Source organism: Anopheles ziemanni, chromosome X (assembly GCF_943734765.1).
Source record: "Anopheles ziemanni chromosome X, idAnoZiCoDA_A2_x.2, whole genome shotgun sequence".
NCBI classification, from domain to species: domain Eukaryota; kingdom Metazoa; phylum Arthropoda; class Insecta; order Diptera; family Culicidae; genus Anopheles; species Anopheles ziemanni.
Window position 1 is genome coordinate 792,048 of NC_080707.1, and position 18,324 is coordinate 810,371.

An 18,324-nucleotide genomic window follows, 5' to 3' on the forward strand; every position below is an offset into this window, starting at 1 on the left:
TCACCCGTGCACGATTGAGTATTTAGCAAACCTTCCTTGCTTGGTGAGAAAATATCGGAGTCACGGCCGAACATCCCAACTTGATCTAATCCATTTGAAACCAAGCAATTGCATCATGTTGCTCAACTTAAGAGGTGCAATGCCAGGGTAAGAAATTGTTAGGGCAAAAGCGTTTGTAGACACAAACGCGAACATACACACCCAGTGTAAGGATGGGTGCATCAAGTGCACACGTCTGCGCCCTGAACCACGGTCCAGTGAATGGTCGTCTGGCAATGGCTGGCCAGAGGGTCCAGACAAAACACGCTCCATCGTTTTTAACGAGTTGGGAACTCAAGCTACGGCTGTAGTTTTGAGAAAAAACTAAACTACCACAACATTATGCACTGTTGCGATCGACAAGATATGACCGAACAGTCCGAGATGCAGCTGGGAAAAAAACAGGAGAAACTGAGCGTAAGGGGTAGGGGTGGTAGCGACCTTCGGTGAGGTAGGATTTGTGGAGGATTAACATTGCCCAAGATGCACTAAATTGTAGCAATATGTAACCAAACGGTGGAATCAAGCAATTTTGGGGCAACTCCAAACCGTCTGCAGATGAAAAAGGGCCGATTGATCCCGAAACAGATGAATTCCAGACGATTTACCAACAAAGGGCTTGGCATCACACACCCACAGACACTCCTCTCCTGCTGGACAGTTCTGTCTAGCCACGACTCACGGTGTGCACCTAGGTTCTAGCTGGCCACCAATCCTAACGAACCGAGCAACCACAACCGCAGTAACACCTTCTATGGACCGATTTTCGTATCCTCCATTCGGCGAATCCCTGGCACACTCTATCTCATGACCTCCCTTCCTCCCTCCCTCACTCTCTCTCTCTGTTTGTCACTGTTCAGGCACCGGTTGAATGCACGCCGTGGAGTATGCAATCCGGCTGGCAGACGGAGCGCATCTGCGGCCCGTGTGCATCGAAAAGTGCAACCAAGCGCCACCGATGCTGGCCTGGCCGGATCCGTGTGCTACGCGTCCTGTTCTCACACTCTCCTCGGTGACTCTGTCTCTCTCTCTGTCGACAAGCCATGCCATCGCGCACACTCCATGCAGGTTGTGTTGTTCGAGTGTTTGGTCATTTCACCCCGACCCGGTGCCGAAATGTTTCACCATAAAGGACACCGACTGAAACCTTTCCGGTTCGGCACGGATAAGATTTGCGGGAGCAATTCCACCATCGTCCATCGTCGCTAGTGCGCAGGCGTTCCCATGTTTCTGTACCACGTTCCCATGCAATCAGCTTCAATTCGTTTTGCATCGCGCTCTGTTACAAGAAAAGAATAAAATTACTTAAATACTCTACTCTATGTACATCTAACTGGCGTATATAATACATTAACTTAGAATAAAAGCTCACAACCAGCTTCAATACAATTTTATATAATTTTATTCCATTTTTTTCTCATTCGATTTCTTTTCTTTATTTGACACAAATAATAACTCAGTTCGAGTAAAACATTCTCGGCTGCGTTCTAACCCAGTCCCGCCCGCTCAAACCCCCGGGACACCTGGACCGGTCTGCTACAATCCAAACAGTTTTTGCACACCTTCTCCTACTCCCCCCCCCCCCCCTCCCCCCCTTAGTTCCAGCACACACAACCCCATACCCCACCCCCACTGGTATGCACACTGAAAAACTTACACACGTCTGGCCAATGCCGAGATCGTAATGTTGTCTCCAAACTTGGCCAACGTGGCCACACGGAGCAGCGCACTTATTCTATCTTCTTTACTATCTGCTTGTAGTGAAAAAATGTGGGTGTTTGTATGTATCTGTGTGTGTGTATGTGTGTGTATGTGTATGTGTATTTGTAAGTATGTTTAACTTTCGCTAGGGTGACATTGATTTGATACCGTACTCCTTCTTTTCTTTTATACATTACAAAAGGAAACCCCACATAGAACTGATCGCCTTTTACATCATCAGCTGGTTAGTAAATTTGTTGTAAGATTGGTTTTGGTTTTTTTTTTCTTTTTTTTTCATCATTTTTTTAGCGTCCTAACCCTTCCCCCATCCCACCTAACAGTGAGATGGGGCTTCAACACACAAGCCCTCTAAATTCTATCTCGCCGTGCTAGCAAAAACCACCTCTACCCACATTCCGGAACTGACAACGAACAACGCAGTGGCGGTCGGCGGTGGCGATGGCGGTAGTGTTGGTAATGATAGATAGTAGATGTCCCTGAGCCACGCTTTCCGTCTTTTGCCGGCAGCATGCGGCCGTTTAATATCGTCCTACTCTGAGAGCCTCTTCCATTCGGCCATCAAGTGGTCGAATTAAAACGCGAAAACTAATTGATCCATTCATTACTCTGCTTTCCGCCATAATACGTGTTTCCGTATGTTTGGTTTGTGTGTATGTTTTATCTTTGTTTTTTTGTTGGTTTTTTGTTTTGTTAATTTAATCTTTTACACCTCTATATGTTTCATCAGTCCTGGAGTAAAAGCAAACACTATACACGAGCCGTACAGAGGCAACCGACAGAAGAAACTCAAGAAAATGCAGATAACAGTTTACAGGTATCCCACACCCTTGCGGGGTGGACGGTGCAGTTTCTTGTCTTGATGGGGAGAATAGGAAACTAATAGCAGTGCCACAAAAAATGCCTATAGGGTTTTCGTACCAAAAAGGAGTTCAGTTTTTCTGCTCCATAACCGCTTCTTATACATTGACACGAAGCTCCCAGATCGTGTGTGTGTGTGTATCAATGTTCGAGGGTCTGTTTTTGTGGGTTTTGTATTACTTTCTTCATCTATGTACATTAACAAATCATCATTATCAATATTTATGTTTCTTTTTCATACACTTTCATACACCTCCCCTAATTCGATGTCGCCTTGCTAACGATTGTTTCCTATACACAACAGGCAGCTAGTAGCGTCCTGTCGTTCATGTGGTTGCCAGTGCGCCAGAAATCTCCGAATCTTTGCCTTCATTAATTGCGCGCACCAACAAATAATTACAAAATACATTTTCGAACGTATTCATACTTATGTGGGCGTTTGTGTATGAGTGTGTTTGGTGTAGCTTGGCTACGCACGCGAGAACATCCACGAATGAGCATGAGAAAAGGTTGTGCAGGGTTAGGAAGCGAGCTGATGCGGATTACTGCTGTCCTCGACTCATGCTTTGGATACAGTCTAATTGTTCCCATTTTCTTTTCTGCCTGACCGCTACTGGGCATTACAATGAAGAACGAAGGATCCTGGCTTCTAGCTTTCTAAAGCTAATCCCTTATCAGTATGTTTATCCGCGTACAACATATGATTATATTCGAACAACATATGATTCTATTCGAACAGCAGGTTACTTTGATTAGTAAACGTTATGTTTTATCTTTCTTTAAACCATGGAAAGGATGCAAGAGGCCTTGTCAAAAACCCCGAGAAAAATAGATTCCTCCTAGCCCAGGCGAACCCCGGAAGAACCGCTTGCACAGTGGGCTCTGTTGGACGGCGGGTTAAGAGACGAGTGGGTGTTGAAAGGCATTCAGGATATCGGGCTAACCGAAAAGAGCTAGGAGAAAAATGCCATCGAACTTAAACCTTAGTTGATAAAAAAATGTTAAAAAGGGAATAAGGGGACGTGAATACTTCGTGCGAAGAACCGAACAAATGTGTGTCCTGTGTTTGCCTTCGCCAGATATATGCCTAACCACTAGATAACAACGATTATCTACGGCCCGTAAATATAGATGCACGGATACGTGCAGCCGTGACGGAAGTAATGCATTCGTGTATAAATATAAATAATTGCTAAAGACTGGTTCCTGGCCTGCTCGCATTCATTGTTTCTGCGTGTGATGTGTGCAAAGCACCCCGCTTACTTTCCTATCTATCATTAGCAAACAAAAAATAGGAAGACCATAAATAAAGGTCGGTACACAATCGAATCACAACAAACCGCGAAAAAGCAAAAGCTATAGATATACTTTTTTCCCAAAGTAGACCTAGAAAAATGTAAAGCTGACGAAGATTTTGCATGCCTGCTATATAGAAGTGACAAAAGAAAAATACTATTAATCTGTACACTATGCCAGACACGCATTCGAGCTTTGAGAGATCGGATTCGAGAGCGCAACTCGTAACGCAACAGCCAGTTGATCGTGGGAAAGGACTATACCGTATTCGCAGCAGCAAATGTGGATGGATGTATATGTGTGTGGCTGTGGGTGTGGGGGTTGGTGTTGTACGAATCGTTCCCATGTTTGTACTGACGATCCGGCGAAGATTAGGGATTGAATCGATGCTTGGAAGTTGCTTCATATTACTCTACTCCTGTAGCGTACGGTAAAGTACACACACACACACTCACTCATACACGCGCGCACGCACACAAACACACACATCCACCCAGATGCACAAGCACGAGGCGCATAGCATAAGCACACGTTTTACCCATCCGAGATGGGAAAAGGATGTGGGATCTAGTAGTGCGACACATCGAACCTAACCCTATACCCTAGTGGTTGGCTTTTCTCCGCTCGAGGAGAGGTTGCAGGGTATGGTCGTGTCCTAAACCGTCCCAGCAACCTTCTTCCCGGTCCGTTAAACATAGAGCACTCCTCAAGCAGCCCGGCGGTTTTTGCTGGGTAGGGTTTTGTCAGGAAGGGTGCGTTGCGTTACAATTAGTTTCTAGTGTTACTACCGCATATCGCCATTGCGCTCGCGTAGTGCTTCTACACTGAAATCTCGTAGTTCATATCGTACACACTGGCGCGCTGGTCCGGCGGGCTGGTAGTGTTGCCTCCTCGCAAGCCACCGCCACCGCCGGGCCCTGCGGCTTGCCCCGGAACGCCACCGACAGACACACCACTAGCGTTCTGGCCTACATTATTCTCGCCGGCTGTCGCTGCCGACATCTCCATCGAGTCGGTCATTTCGAGAGCACGAACAAAGGACATGGGCCTGGTCGGGGTTGCTTTGCGTTTAATCGAGGGTGATGGTGCCTGCGGTCCGGTGGTAGACTGTTGTTGTTGCTGCTGCTGTTGTAGTGCCGATTGGGGAGGTGGTTGGGGTGGAAAGACGGGCACTCCTCCACGCAGGGCCGGATGGTATCCCCCGATGCCACCAGCAGTGCCACCAGAGAGACTGTTCTGTTGCTGCTGCTGCTGCAGCTGGTAGCGGGCGGCACTGACCGTTCCAAACGGAGCCATAGATTGGGCCATTTGTTGTGGCTGCTGTTGCTGCTGTTGTTGGTGATGAAGTTGTTGCTGCTGCTGCTGCTGCTGGGGGGCAGTGGGACTGGGAGTGTTCTGATAAACCGAAACGCCGGGGGGTGGCGGTGGCGGCTGGCCGACACCACCGTTCGGCTGACTGCTGAACCCGGGTGACGTGTCCTTCCAGTGGTACACGCCGCGCTGAGGGCTTCCTGCCAACTCCCGGATGTTATCCGACGTTTGATTGTTTCGGGCGTACGACAACTCCGCTCCCTGCCGTACAAGCTCTCCTTCAGAGAGGTAACGCCGCTGCGGGCTACCATGATGGTAAACGACCGACGGCCCGTTGTTGCCACCACGGAGTTGTTGCTGCTGCTGCTGCTGCTGTTGGGACTGCGGAGCAACCGGTCCGACCAGTCCTCCGTTATGGTGCACCATCGGATATTGCTGCTGCTGTTGTTGCTGCTGTTGCTGATGGTATGGATGTTGCGGGGGAAGACCCGTTGTCTGATGGAGTGCCATTGTTTGTGGGGCAAGCTGATGTTGCTGTTGTTGCTGTGGTTGCAGTGGGAAATCATAGTAGTTGCCCGAGATACCACCACTTCCTACGAGCTGCTGCTGCTGCTGCTGCTGCTGCCCAACACTGATAAAATCGGGCCTCCTCGGTTGGGTCGGTGTGCCGGGGTTGGATCTAGAATGCAGCAGTGAAGTTTCGTTTAGTACAAACTCGACAACGAAACGGGTAGGAACGGACAGCAACAGGTCGCTGTCACTGTGCAAAGTCTAAAGAAACTAAGTTCTCCAGGGACCTACCGAATCCTCGCCCCTGGAGATAAGCTTAAACCTAATGGCCAACAAGTTTTCGAGCGTACTACAGTCGAAGAACACACAGTAACGCCCAGCGAATAGGGGAACAGTTGCTAAAACGGACTGCATCAATACGCGCTACGATGGAATGCGAATGAGGGCATCGCTCGTGCCCAGAAGTATTCACTTTTGCCGCAAACAACACTTGGCAGTACCGAGAATAAAGCATGACCACAAATACACTAATGCACCTGCCTTGCCGCAATACAATTGGTGTGAGGAGAAACAACAGGGTTGAGTGAGGCCGCAACTTATCCATGTAGTTTTGAAAGCAAGTTTCAGTTGTGAAATGTAATATCACATAAAATAACAATGTTATTTAATATTTCACCCTATTTGTACACATTTGTCTATCCAAAGCAATATTACAATTCAAAACCATTCCTTTTTCAACAACACTTTAATAAGTCTTGGCCTGATAGAAACAGAAAAAAACTGAAACGAACGAAACATTAATGATTAAATAATGGCATTACTAAACCATACAATAATAACCTGCAACTCACACTAGGCGTATCAATAGGTAATTGGCCAACTTGCCTGCGAAGGCGAAGGTTCTGCCGCAGTGAACAAGTACGCATGAACTCTTTGCTACTTGTGTACTAGAAAACAACATTGAATGCATATGGCAGAAAGTGGAACGCTTAGGCGTAACTCTTGTCGTGCCCAGCCTGACCCATCAGAAAGCACATGTAGTGAAAATAACCAACTTATACAGAACCAAAATCAACTGGATGGGTAGATGGATGAGGACAGCTACAATTTTCTCTAGCTCTCGGTACACTGCAGCCAAAGGGACAAACGATGCTTATTAAAAATATCACTAATGATTTTTGTGGTGAAGATTAACAGAGCAAAGCGAAATATTCATACCAAAAGAACAAAACATACTAAACAAACATCTAGTTAATGTAATAAGAAAAGGGAAACCAAAATGGAAAATTGACGATAACAAATGGAAGAACAGGAATAATAATGCAATTAAATGTAACATTCAAACCGGTAGACAAAACTCGTCAAAACGAATATGGATGCTGCCGAGCAATCGTATATCTCTGATATTCCGAACCAACTAGCAATCTAATACAATGGAGAACGCAGCTAAAAGCGTTTCCAAAAAGCTAGCCGAAACGTAACACCACTTAAATGGAGCGAACAAATGATTGTACAATTTATAATAGAAAAAAATAACTCAAGTGAACGAACTAAACACTGACGCAAAAACGAGCCAACGACAGAGCGACCCTTCGAGCACGGGTGAAGTGTAACGCAAGGTAACGTGAAATTCAACGGAACGGCTAAAGAGTTGGTACCCACGTGCTGCTCTGGATGGGGATGTCCGGGCTCGCGAAGGCGGGTTCGTGCAAACGTCGAAGGTATAGGTCTAACCATGTGTTTCCTTTCCCCCGCCCTCCAGTTTTTTATTTCCGCATCGTCAACTTTGGAAAGCACCGAAGATACATTGGTGGATCGGTGGTCTTAGCGAGGAGCTACTTCAACTGTACAGTTGCTGTCTCTGCATGTCATACAATTTCGGAGCCAATAGTAGCACGGGCCGCACAGGTGCAGGGTGGTCTCAACGCCGATCGCATTACCATTTTGCAATTGATCTTTTCACAAAACTTCATATATGAGCTTCGCTGTGCACAAACACGTGAGTGAAATAAAAAATTTCGTCCATTCCTGAGCGATATTACGCATTTGGCCAATATTCTTCGAACACGACAATGGTCCGAGCCGAGGATAAATCTAGGTGCGATGGGGTACAGTATACTTCATCGACATAATATAACACCGCATCGTGCTGGTTGTATTTATAGCAACTCCTCGTATGTGTGTTTTTTTGTGTATGGAATGAGGAAGGAAATGATGCAGATAACCGATGGGAGATCGCACGACAATTCTGTACAGTGATAATGTGTGATCCAGACCAGAGATCGAGCTCGAATGTTGCCCATCCCTTACGTCCACCTATAACGTTGTCCGTTAGCATGATGGAAACACCCCCACCAAAAGTAAAAGCAGCCCAACCATTAACAGTGAATGCCACACAGTGGCCGGTGAAGTATATTACGAAGGAAGAGAGAAACAAAACGAAGATTCAGAATATTAAAGATGAGTTGGGTGGGCAAACGCGGAGAAAACACAATTGAACTACCAATTTTTCTTGAGCACCACAAAGATGAGCATGGACAGAGCGTTACCTATCGGGCATTTGGTATTTTGTATAAGCGCGAGTACCAGCAATCCGTACCAACATGCTTTGTAGACGCGTTTGTATGTTGAACTGGTGCGTTCGGTTAAATAGAAATATTTGTCTGCGATTACCACATAGCGTAACGCTTTACCAAGTCCATCGGGAATGCACAGATACGAGTGGTGTACTCCAAACAGTCAAACTCTTTGACACCGAAGGGCGAATGACTTAATTAGCTCTCTGGAGATACTTTGATTTAAAGCATAATATAGCTGTTGTCCCAATTCTTAAACAATTCAAATTCAAATGTTCACGTTATGCCATAAGGAAACTAAATTGGCCTGATCAAACCGCCTTACCCCCATATAATGTTCGTTGCCAGCTATTAGGTTTAGAATCTTTAGAAGTACAATACGCTGCAAATGCCCCGATGAACGCGATGATCCGAATATTCAATACTTTAGCAAGTCATTTTGACTTTTCAATAACTATTAGCACATTTAAGAATAGGATTCGACGCTAAAGTTAAGTTATAACGTTTTGTATGTACAATGTGTTTGAACATGAAGCTCTCGTTAAGCCTTCGCGGCGGACGGGGAATATTTTATAATAAACAATAATAAACAATAATAAACAATTCAGATTCCTCGTTATACCGAACTCGACGACTGATGACCAAGGAGTCAGACTGTCTAGGGCGCCTGGGTAGCATTCAGTGGTATGAGGATGGCTGAAATGAAAACGTGGCCGAATAAGTCAGATGAAACACGAACTTACCTTCGCACTGGACTGGACATGGCGAGCGGCGTTGCCACCCCAAGCGCCTTGATTCGCTGCTGCATAGTCGGTGTAGCGGACGATGGCGGTACCGGTCCTCGCTGCTGCTGCTGCTGCTGTTGCTGCTGCTGCTGCTGGGACTGTATCGTGATCATGGGCGGAGGGCCAACAGGAGGTTGATCGGGCGATAAGCCCTCCGGGGTGAAGCTGCGCGACGGATCGAGCCCACGCTGGCGCGGATGTGGACTGTGCCGTGGATGGTACATGCGAATGTGCTGCTGCTGCTGCTGACGGGGTGAATCCCCACCGCTGCCACCCTGCCCGCCTCCGCCATCTAGCGGCGGTAGAAAGAAGTTGCTCTTTGAACCGTGGCGCTGCAGCGGTGGCGTTGGCTCGCAGTCGCGACTCTGCGAGGCCTGCGGTTCCATGTCGATATCGGAACACTCACGGCCCGGTGAGAGCTAGATACCAGGGGGCACCAAGATGGAGACGGGTCGGGGGGAGGAGGATATTTTGGGGAGGGCGATATTTGGTTTTGATTTTTTTTAAATTTTTGTTTAATTATTTTTTGTAGTTATGTATCGACATCAAAGATTTAAGTGAAAGGGAAAAGAGGGAAGCGAAGGAGGGAATGAGAGAGAAAGAGATAGAGAGAGAGAAAGAGAAAGAAAAACGCGAAAATACGCGCAATCATCATTTGAACCGTTCCACAGCATATTTATCTCGACATCCTTTCTTTCTGACGAAGCCTTGTCATTTCGGTTCGGTGTGTGTGTATACTGTTTTTTTTTAAATCTAATTAACGCTAGGTGGAATCGTATACGGATAGCGTTAATTTTTGGTGAATTGGAAGCATTTGTCAATCGTTTTCGTCGAAATAAATGGTGGTTATAATCAGTACAAACGATCGTTACTCACCGAGCTTAATTTTCAGCTCCCAGGTCTTTGAAAATGAGCGATCGTTTATTTTTAACCATAGTAAAATCAAACAAATCCGTATGCGATTCCACCTCATGTTGCATGTTAACTATCACTACCGAAATACATCTCACTTAAGGGCATGACTAACACGCATACACACACACACGCACGCACATAAAGGACCGGAGTAGAGTTATGGGAATAGAGAACAGAATAGAAAAACAAAGCAGGAAAGCGTCACATACAGGCAAGTCAACGTTTGCTAAGCCAGTTACAAGCCAATCAAAGAGCCATCACGACAGGAAAGTAGTAAGGTTTATCGGTTTGGAATATATGGGGTGGGGCATTAGCACACCGTGAGGGGGGAAGCCTTAGGCCGACGGGCTACGAGTTGCATTTCCATTCACGACAGGACACACAGAGAGCTCCATTTCATTGCATTCGGTTTGTAAACAATTATTTTGGCCCTTCACACGTAGGAAACAACACACCACAGCTACTTGCTAGTGCAAAGTTTTAATGAGCCCACCGACATTCCGTAACTTTCCAAGAGATACAAATAGTGGAAACGTGTTGCTTCTATCGAATTGCGAAATGTCCGCAATCGTCGGTAAATGCTCGTGCTCACACTAGAGCGGTGCTCAAGCAGCCAACTCCACGGGTTGCTTGAAAAGATAGTGCCTGGGAATCTTAAAAACATTGCACGCCATCTTCAAAGACAATCCATGGTGGTACTTGCTAACCTCGCATGCACATTCGTGTACCTCCATTGCATTACGACATACATAACTGGTAGTAGCATACGCTTGGATGGGTAGGAAGGAATCGGAGCACCCACACAGAACTGACATACACTTACGGGTCACTTACCTTCCGCATTTGGTGGATCCTGTGTGCAGAATACATTTTCCCACAAAATACTAAAGTACGGTATGGACCATGTTTTGGTAGGATTAACAAAGATAATTCTCATTCTCAAAGTTGAACCTCCAAGCAAATGTTGCATCCGCCAAAGGGAGTGATAATAAAAAAGCCATCCTTCAGACATATGTTTTTTGTTTTGTATCTCGTTTGCCTTTTTGCGCGGAACGTGTTCCCATGGTTGGCGCAATGTTCAAATTGACTTGCGAAATATTTTGTGGCCATACGAACAGTCATAATAGTTGATAAGAAGAATTACTATGGCAAGGGACAAAACATCCGATTCCTACCGTTCGATAAGATAAGTTTACATCGGCTCGAGATTAACTGATTGTCCCGGATGGGGAAGGGTGGACCGATATCTTTGACATCTATGCCGATTTTAGGCCCAGAAAGCAACTAAACATCTTCAATGCAATACGCAAATGCGTGAGCTTACAGTAAATCAAGAAATAAACTGCGTAGCCATTTGTAAGAATGTAATGAGCAAGAAGCTAATATATAAGCCCATGATTAAAGATGTTGAGATAAAGAAACTACTCGTTAGAGGCAAGAAAATAAATTATATGTCTCCTACAACCGCATAATGCCAAACTAAATTTAACTGCAAGCTGGAACAAAGCAGAACAACAGAATTGAGCTCGCAGAATAAAGGACACAAAACCGAGGGAAAGGCGAATGAAGTGAACCTTGTTTTACCTCATCGGTGATGCCCTGCAGTGCCTTTAAAGGGTGAAGTGGATGATAGTAGGGCGCAATCCGAGAGGTGAGGATTGTGTGCCGCAGGCGTGCGTCGCAGGGCAGGAATGGGAATTATCGGAGCGATAGAAAGAGAGATAGGTGGAAAGGAATCAAAAGTGCAAGACAACAACATATTTGTTATTGGGGAGCAGAAGAGTTTCAAGTTGGATCGCTTCCAAATGGTATCGGTGTTATATGTACTGTCAACCGAAGTCGGCCGAGAACCTACTGAATTAGTGCATTCGAGAATCCTGTTATGATCAATTCAAAAAAAAAAAATTAAAAACCAACGCCACAGAACATAACAAAATACCACAAAAAATTAAAGTAGAATCTAATCAGAGAAAAGAATAAAGCTATAAAACTAATCACCAACAACATAAATCGATTACATCAATAAACTTATTTAGAACTTTAGATGAGCCCACCACCCTTCACGTAATGCGCGCCCTTCCAAATGCGTACAAGTGGAATGAGGAGGATATTAGTAGAAGCAGCGGAAGGATGTTTGAAGATAGAATTCACGCATGATAAAGTAAGAAAGAGAAAAGAACGGGGTATGGGAATTGGAAAGAAACTAGTACTTTGCGAGGAGTGTGTCTCAGGAAAACAGAAAAATCATAGCTTCAGTGGTAAAGCGTGATCCACTTGCGGAAGGCTTGTCCATGATCAAAGGAAGAATGTATATTTAGAACATTATTTTGTTTTTGTAGGGCGAACAGCATTAAAAAAATAACATTTTAACACTAAATGGAATGTAACGAAGTATGGTACAACTGTTTCAAAACCATTCCGGATCTCTCTTAACTGTCGGGGTTCCTTTCCTATAGCATATTCTACTTTGCTAAATCCACTATGCTTCGACAATAACTGCCACTAGTTTTGATCAATGAATCGTGTCAACTACGCGCTTGTATAATTGAAATTTTACCTATAATAACCTTATTCTACATACGACAGCGCATTTTAGTACTCTAACTATCTACCCGTGTTAAAGAACGCCAAATATCAATCTACCGCATTCGTGGAACGTTTGATTGTATCGTCACAAGTCGGATAAAGAGATACGGACGATCATGATCCTGTGTGGATTTCTATGGTTAATGAGAATGATTGACTTGCTAGTGTGCTTCCGTCCAACGAATCGCAACGCGGAAAAAGATAATCAACGAATTTTAACAATCCCAACTGCTTCGATCTATAAATCTATCAGGCAGCCCAAGATCTTCAGAGAACACGGTCTCAATGTTCGTTATTTTCAAAACCAATCAATATTTTCTATATAAAACCGCAAAGCGCAAAGTTATCTGATTTTTAAGATAAACACTGTACACTGACGTTATCTTTTCTTGCTGAAACGGCAAAGAAAATAAGCTTAAAAACACTCGCACAGACGTAACTTCGAATAAGGAGTCCTAGCACCTTTCGCATTGCTTTTCATTCACAAACTAACGTTCTGTCATCTGCATTTGACGCGTTTGCAGAGAAATATGTTTGTGGATGTGATGTTGGGAGGTGGTGGTTGTGGTAAGGAATGGAAGCCGGGGTAGTAGTGATCGGGGTTTGGTGGGCAAAAAGAAAAAAATAATACATGATTTAAGAAACGAATCACAATCAAACAAAACAATAACGCTAAGTAATAAAAAAGGAATACAATTTAAACTAAAAACGGGAAACTAAACTGCAAACCATGTACACAGTGGGAAATATTGAACAAAGGAATCGTTGGAAAGGTTTTTATTAGAATAATAAAGAAAAACTGGGTCGCGAGGTGTAGAAAAAATTCACAGCCAATGATTTATAGGACCGCTTGTCGCTTTTGTGCTTGTGAGGTGCAATTTGTTTATGCTTTAAGGTAGATTCAAGGTCAGGCTTTTTAGCGAAAAAAGTGATGTCAACGATCGAAGCAATTTTCATTAATTTGTACAGAATATGGACAATGTATCCCTTCGGTATGCCGGCAAAGGGGTGTGATCAAAATAGTAAGAGAGAAAACAGTCGAGTCCGAGTGTAGAATAAAAGATAAAGAACATAGACAACAGGATAGTGAAGGAAGAGAATAACATGGTTTCGTCTAACGGAAAACAAAGGCATCAAATAAAAATAGGACATATACATAGAGGATAAAGATAAACAGAACCAAACATTCTACGCACCTTACTGTAATGACTGGATCCAACTGTACGTATACCGTGACCATTGCCATGATCCATATAGGTTTTTACCTGCGTGTGTCGGTTATTATCGTAGATGCCACCACCCTGACTGAGTGCCTGTTGCTGCTGCTGCTGGAGCTGCTGCTGTGGGTGCTGCTGCTGCTGTTGCGAGCCCCCCGGGGGCAAATGGCGCCTGCCCGAACCACTAGCGTCACCACCACTGCCGCCACCGGGACCACCGTCGTTGGTGATGGTGCTAATCGGTTGGTTGTCCTTGTTCGAGCGGCGAGCCACATACTTTTGCGGTTTGAGGAGGCTAAAAAGGAAGTAAGCGGGTAAATTGAGAAGGCGAGTCAAGTAAGCTACTGATACTGTCACTGATATCACGAATCTTCACTCACCTCGGAAACTGTGGTCCGCATTGCGTGTAGCAGCAGTTGCTCCAGCAGCGGCGCGAGAACGGATTATAACCTCCCTTGAACTTGCCGGTCACCTGTTCGTTGGTGGTGCGCCCGCGGGACACTAAAACCATGTGAAATCCGGTCAGACCGAAGATGGGTATGGCGAGTAGCGTCACAATGGCCATCAAGATCATGCTGGAATGGGAAACAAGACAAGATAGGCAACCGTCAAAACTAGCTATCCCCACCTCAGAAAGTAATTAAACGATACCTACGCCACGATCGGTTCCACCTCGGTCAGCTTATCCTTCTCCTTCTGCAGCACGTAGACGAGCGACAGGGAGAAAATGCTCAGCATGTGCACCGACAGCGAGATGAGGAAGAAGAAGAAAAATCGATAGTTCCGCCGCCCGATGCAGTTGTTCACCCAGGGACAGTGATGGTCGAACGTCTTTGGTTTGGGATATTCCAAAAGAGAGCATGTTTAGATCAGAGCCGAAACCCGTGTCTTCGCCTTACTAGACGTCCTTACCTCGATGCAGTGATTGCAGACGGAACAGTGCGAACAGCGCGGCGGCCGGTAGAACTTACACGTGACACACCATTTCATGCGCACCGTGATGCCGTTGATCTCGGCATTCTTGTACAGTGGTGCACGAAACTCATCCTCCCGATCCTCGTCTGGTGGAGCTGCAAACAAAAAGAGGAAAACGCGATAGCTATAGACGCTGATCTCTGATTTACTTTCTCTCGGTGGAAACATCTCCTTACCCTTTGGTATCACGCCCGGATCCATGAACGTCGCCAGCGTAAAGTTGGCGATGACGAAGAATGTGATAACGGCCTGACACACTGGCACCCATGGATGGCGATGAATGTAGAACTGGCGACATCTGTAAGTGGTACATAAAAAGCAATTAATACAAGTCTGGGTTGATGAATCGCTTGGAACAAAGGCTTTGTTGCCTCACACGAATTCTTAGTGAAGTGCAATCAAATAAATTTTTTTCTCATTCTCTCTATTATGCACTTTATGTCCTTATTCACAAGGGGAAAACATTGATTGCAAAACTATGTGAATTTAATCGAAAAAGTAAGCTCCAAATTAAAACCTGTCATTTATAGTTAGTCAGTAACGTATAGTGCGAAGATCAAAGCGTTTTAAGATTTTGCCAGTTTTTTGTTTTTTTTTCGAAAAATTTGTTGCGCTAAAACTGAAACCTATAATCTACCTATAACAGTTCTGGGAAACATGAAAAAAGATATATTGGAAGAATCACTTCCAGCAGAATAGAAAAGAATCCTCCAGCGAAGGGGAGCTACTCACGGGTACCAAAAGAACAGGAATGTGGTGCTGAGCAGCAGCGTCCAGGCGAAAGTGGCTGGGATGTATCGAGTTTTAACGTCACATTTCGGCATTTTCACACCCTGGCTCGGCTAGAAATGACCGTCCGGCGACGATCGGTGTGTCACTAGCGATGACTTGGCAATGGCGCGCCGTGTTGTTGACTCGTCGTTGCAGGTTGGTTGTGACAGGTTTTCTTTTCGTTCGTTCCGTTCGCCCTTCGCTGCATGAAATTCCTAAACCGGCCACCCGCTCGATGTGCTTGTCTCTGTTTTTGATTGATGAGAAGTTGTCGATTGATTGTTTGTGCAGCAGCTGGCCGGGGAATTTTCTTTCGATGCAGAACGAATTTCGTACAAGGATCCGGCGTTAACGCTTCTGGTCGCAGATCGCCACTAGCGTTAACACGGCTCGATTTTTAAGCAGTTCGTGACTCCGTGTCCCTTGCCGTTGGAAGCAAGACTGCATCTACATTTAATGGTCGGCAGAGTAGATTGCGCACCACGGAAGAAGTAAATCTGTAGTAAAGAGAGAAAGGAAAGTAAGGAGATGGCTTGGCGGCAGTAGGCAAAGTAGCTGATAGTGACGGTCGCGTAACGGATATACTTCTATAGCTGGTAGTAGGCAAGTGTACGCGACATGAAGACTTAACACCGTTTTTGCAGGCTGCCCTTTTTCCGAACATGCAATGTTCGATAAGTAGCTGGTCCTGTCCACATATGGAGTCTCAAACAATCTACATTACGAGTATTTATTGATGCTCTGTTTGCCACATGAAAGCCGGTAATTTCCACGAACAGACGACCGCACGCACCCTTTTTTCGCGGAACATGCGTTTAACTTTTAGAGAGGGGGGAGGTTTTTAAAGTACATTAAAAAATCCAGCTTTCCCAATGCCGTAACGGGTTTGCTGACAGCACCATACATGACATCCACTGCTGCGCTGCTACGCTCTTTCCTTTTAAAGGGCGAATTTTTAATTCAATTCCGATAAAGAAACCCAGTGATTGTGGAGGGTATCTGAATGCGTGTGGGGATGGGGATGGAGGCCTACGAGGTAGAGATCAAGAAAAACACCCTTCTAACGCGGTCATCAGCTAACGGACACGCACACTAGTACATGAGGGACCAAGGGAAAAACAGGCGCAAGCTCACACGCCCGAGTGCCTACATCTTTTCCCACGGCGGACAGCGGCAATATGGCACACGGTTCGTTTCCTTGGCACTGGTGAGCATCTTCTGCCTGGCGTATGACCTCCGCCCTCGTCCCTACCAATGAGTCCTACAGGTCGCCAAACCGAACCGGATCCTTCCACCCCCACACGGCCCACAGGTGTATGGCCCTTTGTCGAGGAAAATTCAAGCGACGAAAAGCAGGGCAGGGATTGTTTAGACGAGGTTTTGCAATCGGTCGATAGAAATACGGCTCGGAGAGATAAAGAGCGATGAAGTAAAAAGGGCCAGAAGAGAGTAAGAAAAGCAGCGGTGCGCTTTCCGCGGTCGAATCATGTGTGTGTGTGCGCGCATATATTTTCCTTTTTTTGACTCGTCCGTCTTTTTTACGTCCATTTCATATTTCTTTTCGGTACACACCCATCGGGCGGTTGCGAAGAGGTATCATTGACGGTGCTGCCTCTTATTTTCTCAAGGGGCGAAGGAAGACTTTTGGTTGATTAGATGGACAGCCGTGCCGTCGTCGGGCCGTGACGTTCTCTTTCGCTCCGCTACTCTCTCTCCCGTTTTTTTCGCCCTGTTTTTCCGACCGACTGACTCAAGAGTCGAAGCCTTTTCAGGAAAATTGCTATGCCTACTGGGGCACAGTGGTTGTTGCACGGGGCATTATTTTTTATTCTTTTCCTTTTCCTTCTGCTTTCCCGCAAAACAGCACACACCACAGAGTCCTTCTCGACTTTTACGAGCCACTTTGCCCAGTTTCGTTTCCAGGGCCTGTGCATGTAGCACGCGTATGTGTGTGCGTGTGTGGGTAAACTATCTTGGAATGTACTTTTTCCAGACTTATCGCTCTGGGACGACTTCCTGTTCCGTTTTTCCAACCGCAACCAACACCCTCTTTCATCCGAAATCCGACAACCCTACCTCAACGCGGTAGTTACGGATAAGACACATATGCAAACACTCGGTCCCTTTATCGGTCTGCCGTTTCGTCACGCGGTGATTATCTGGGGTTTTTGCACGGCAACCAGGGTCAATGTAACACAAGCCGTTTATTTATTTTCCTTCTATCGCCATTATAATCAAATCTCACCGTAAACTGGAGCTAGCTGCGACTATTTCACTTTGTTTTACTCGTGCGTGCGAAGAACGTGTGCGAATGGTCCATCGTTGACCTCGGACGGGGCCCCGCGGATTACTATACTGTTGTGATGTGGACGGCAACTAAGCTGGAGGAAGTCCCAGTATCTGCAGCAGGAGGGCCCCGCTTTTACCAATCACGTCACGGTGGTTCGCGGAGGAAGGAAAATAAACTACACGCGCACTCGCGATTCCTAACTTGTCCACAGTTTCTAACTAGCTTAACTATTCGCCAGTTTTCTTGCCAGCCCACACCGTCGCCGAAAATGACGTTCGAAACACACGGGCCACGGGATTTTTTCTGCGAACAACCACTACACCAGTGAAGAATATTTCAAATGGCTGACTGACGGATTGGACGGCGGATCGACCAATTTCTCAGTGCTCGAGGTCAGCGAAAAAGATGTGCGGATAAGTCGTGCGTTTATACTCGACATCGAGTGGTGTCGAGTGGTCATAAATGACAGTTAC

At 45.7% G+C, this 18,324-nt stretch overlaps 1 protein-coding gene across 3 annotated transcripts; it reads right to left on the bottom strand.

Annotated features, from left to right (window-relative positions):
• Positions 1 to 4,445: 4,445 nt before the first annotated feature.
• On the bottom strand, positions 4,446 to 16,028 carry LOC131291472 (palmitoyltransferase ZDHHC8). 3 transcript variants are annotated; one of them, XM_058320691.1, is made up of 10 exons: positions 15,523 to 16,028; positions 14,967 to 15,088; positions 14,728 to 14,885; positions 14,471 to 14,646; positions 14,196 to 14,390; positions 13,774 to 14,110; positions 12,479 to 12,508; positions 11,597 to 11,620; positions 9,056 to 9,516; positions 4,446 to 5,905 (listed from the first exon to the last, which is right to left on the bottom strand). In XM_058320691.1, exons 1-10 carry the CDS (start codon positions 15,612 to 15,614, stop codon positions 4,735 to 4,737), a joined length of 2,766 nt encoding a protein of 921 aa, XP_058176674.1. In that variant the 5' UTR covers positions 15,615 to 16,028; the 3' UTR covers positions 4,446 to 4,734. The 3 variants fall into 3 exon arrangements, with proteins under 3 accessions (XP_058176674.1, XP_058176676.1, XP_058176675.1); XM_058320693.1 differs by lacking the exons at positions 11,597 to 11,620; positions 12,479 to 12,508 and having other exon boundaries at positions 4,446 to 5,769; positions 5,824 to 5,905; positions 13,795 to 14,110; XM_058320692.1 differs by lacking the exons at positions 11,597 to 11,620; positions 12,479 to 12,508 and having other exon boundaries at positions 4,446 to 4,832; positions 4,869 to 5,905; positions 13,795 to 14,110.
• Positions 16,029 to 18,324: the final 2,296 nt, after the last annotated feature.

What these genes read in the sequence shown, in the direction of transcription:
- LOC131291472 (XM_058320691.1), bottom strand. Translation starts at nt 15,614, where the DNA reads ATGCCGAAATGTGACGTTAAAACTCGATACATCCCAGCCACTTTCGCC. An exon ending in GAGGTGGAACCGATCGTGGC is followed by an intron (nt 14,391 to 14,470) that starts GTAGGTATCGTT and finishes TTCCCATTCCAG; the next exon opens with CATGATCTTGATGGCCATTG. An exon ending in TGCGGACCACAGTTTCCGAG is followed by an intron (nt 14,111 to 14,195) that starts GTGAGTGAAGAT and finishes CTTCCTTTTTAG; the next exon opens with CCTCCTCAAACCGCAAAAGT.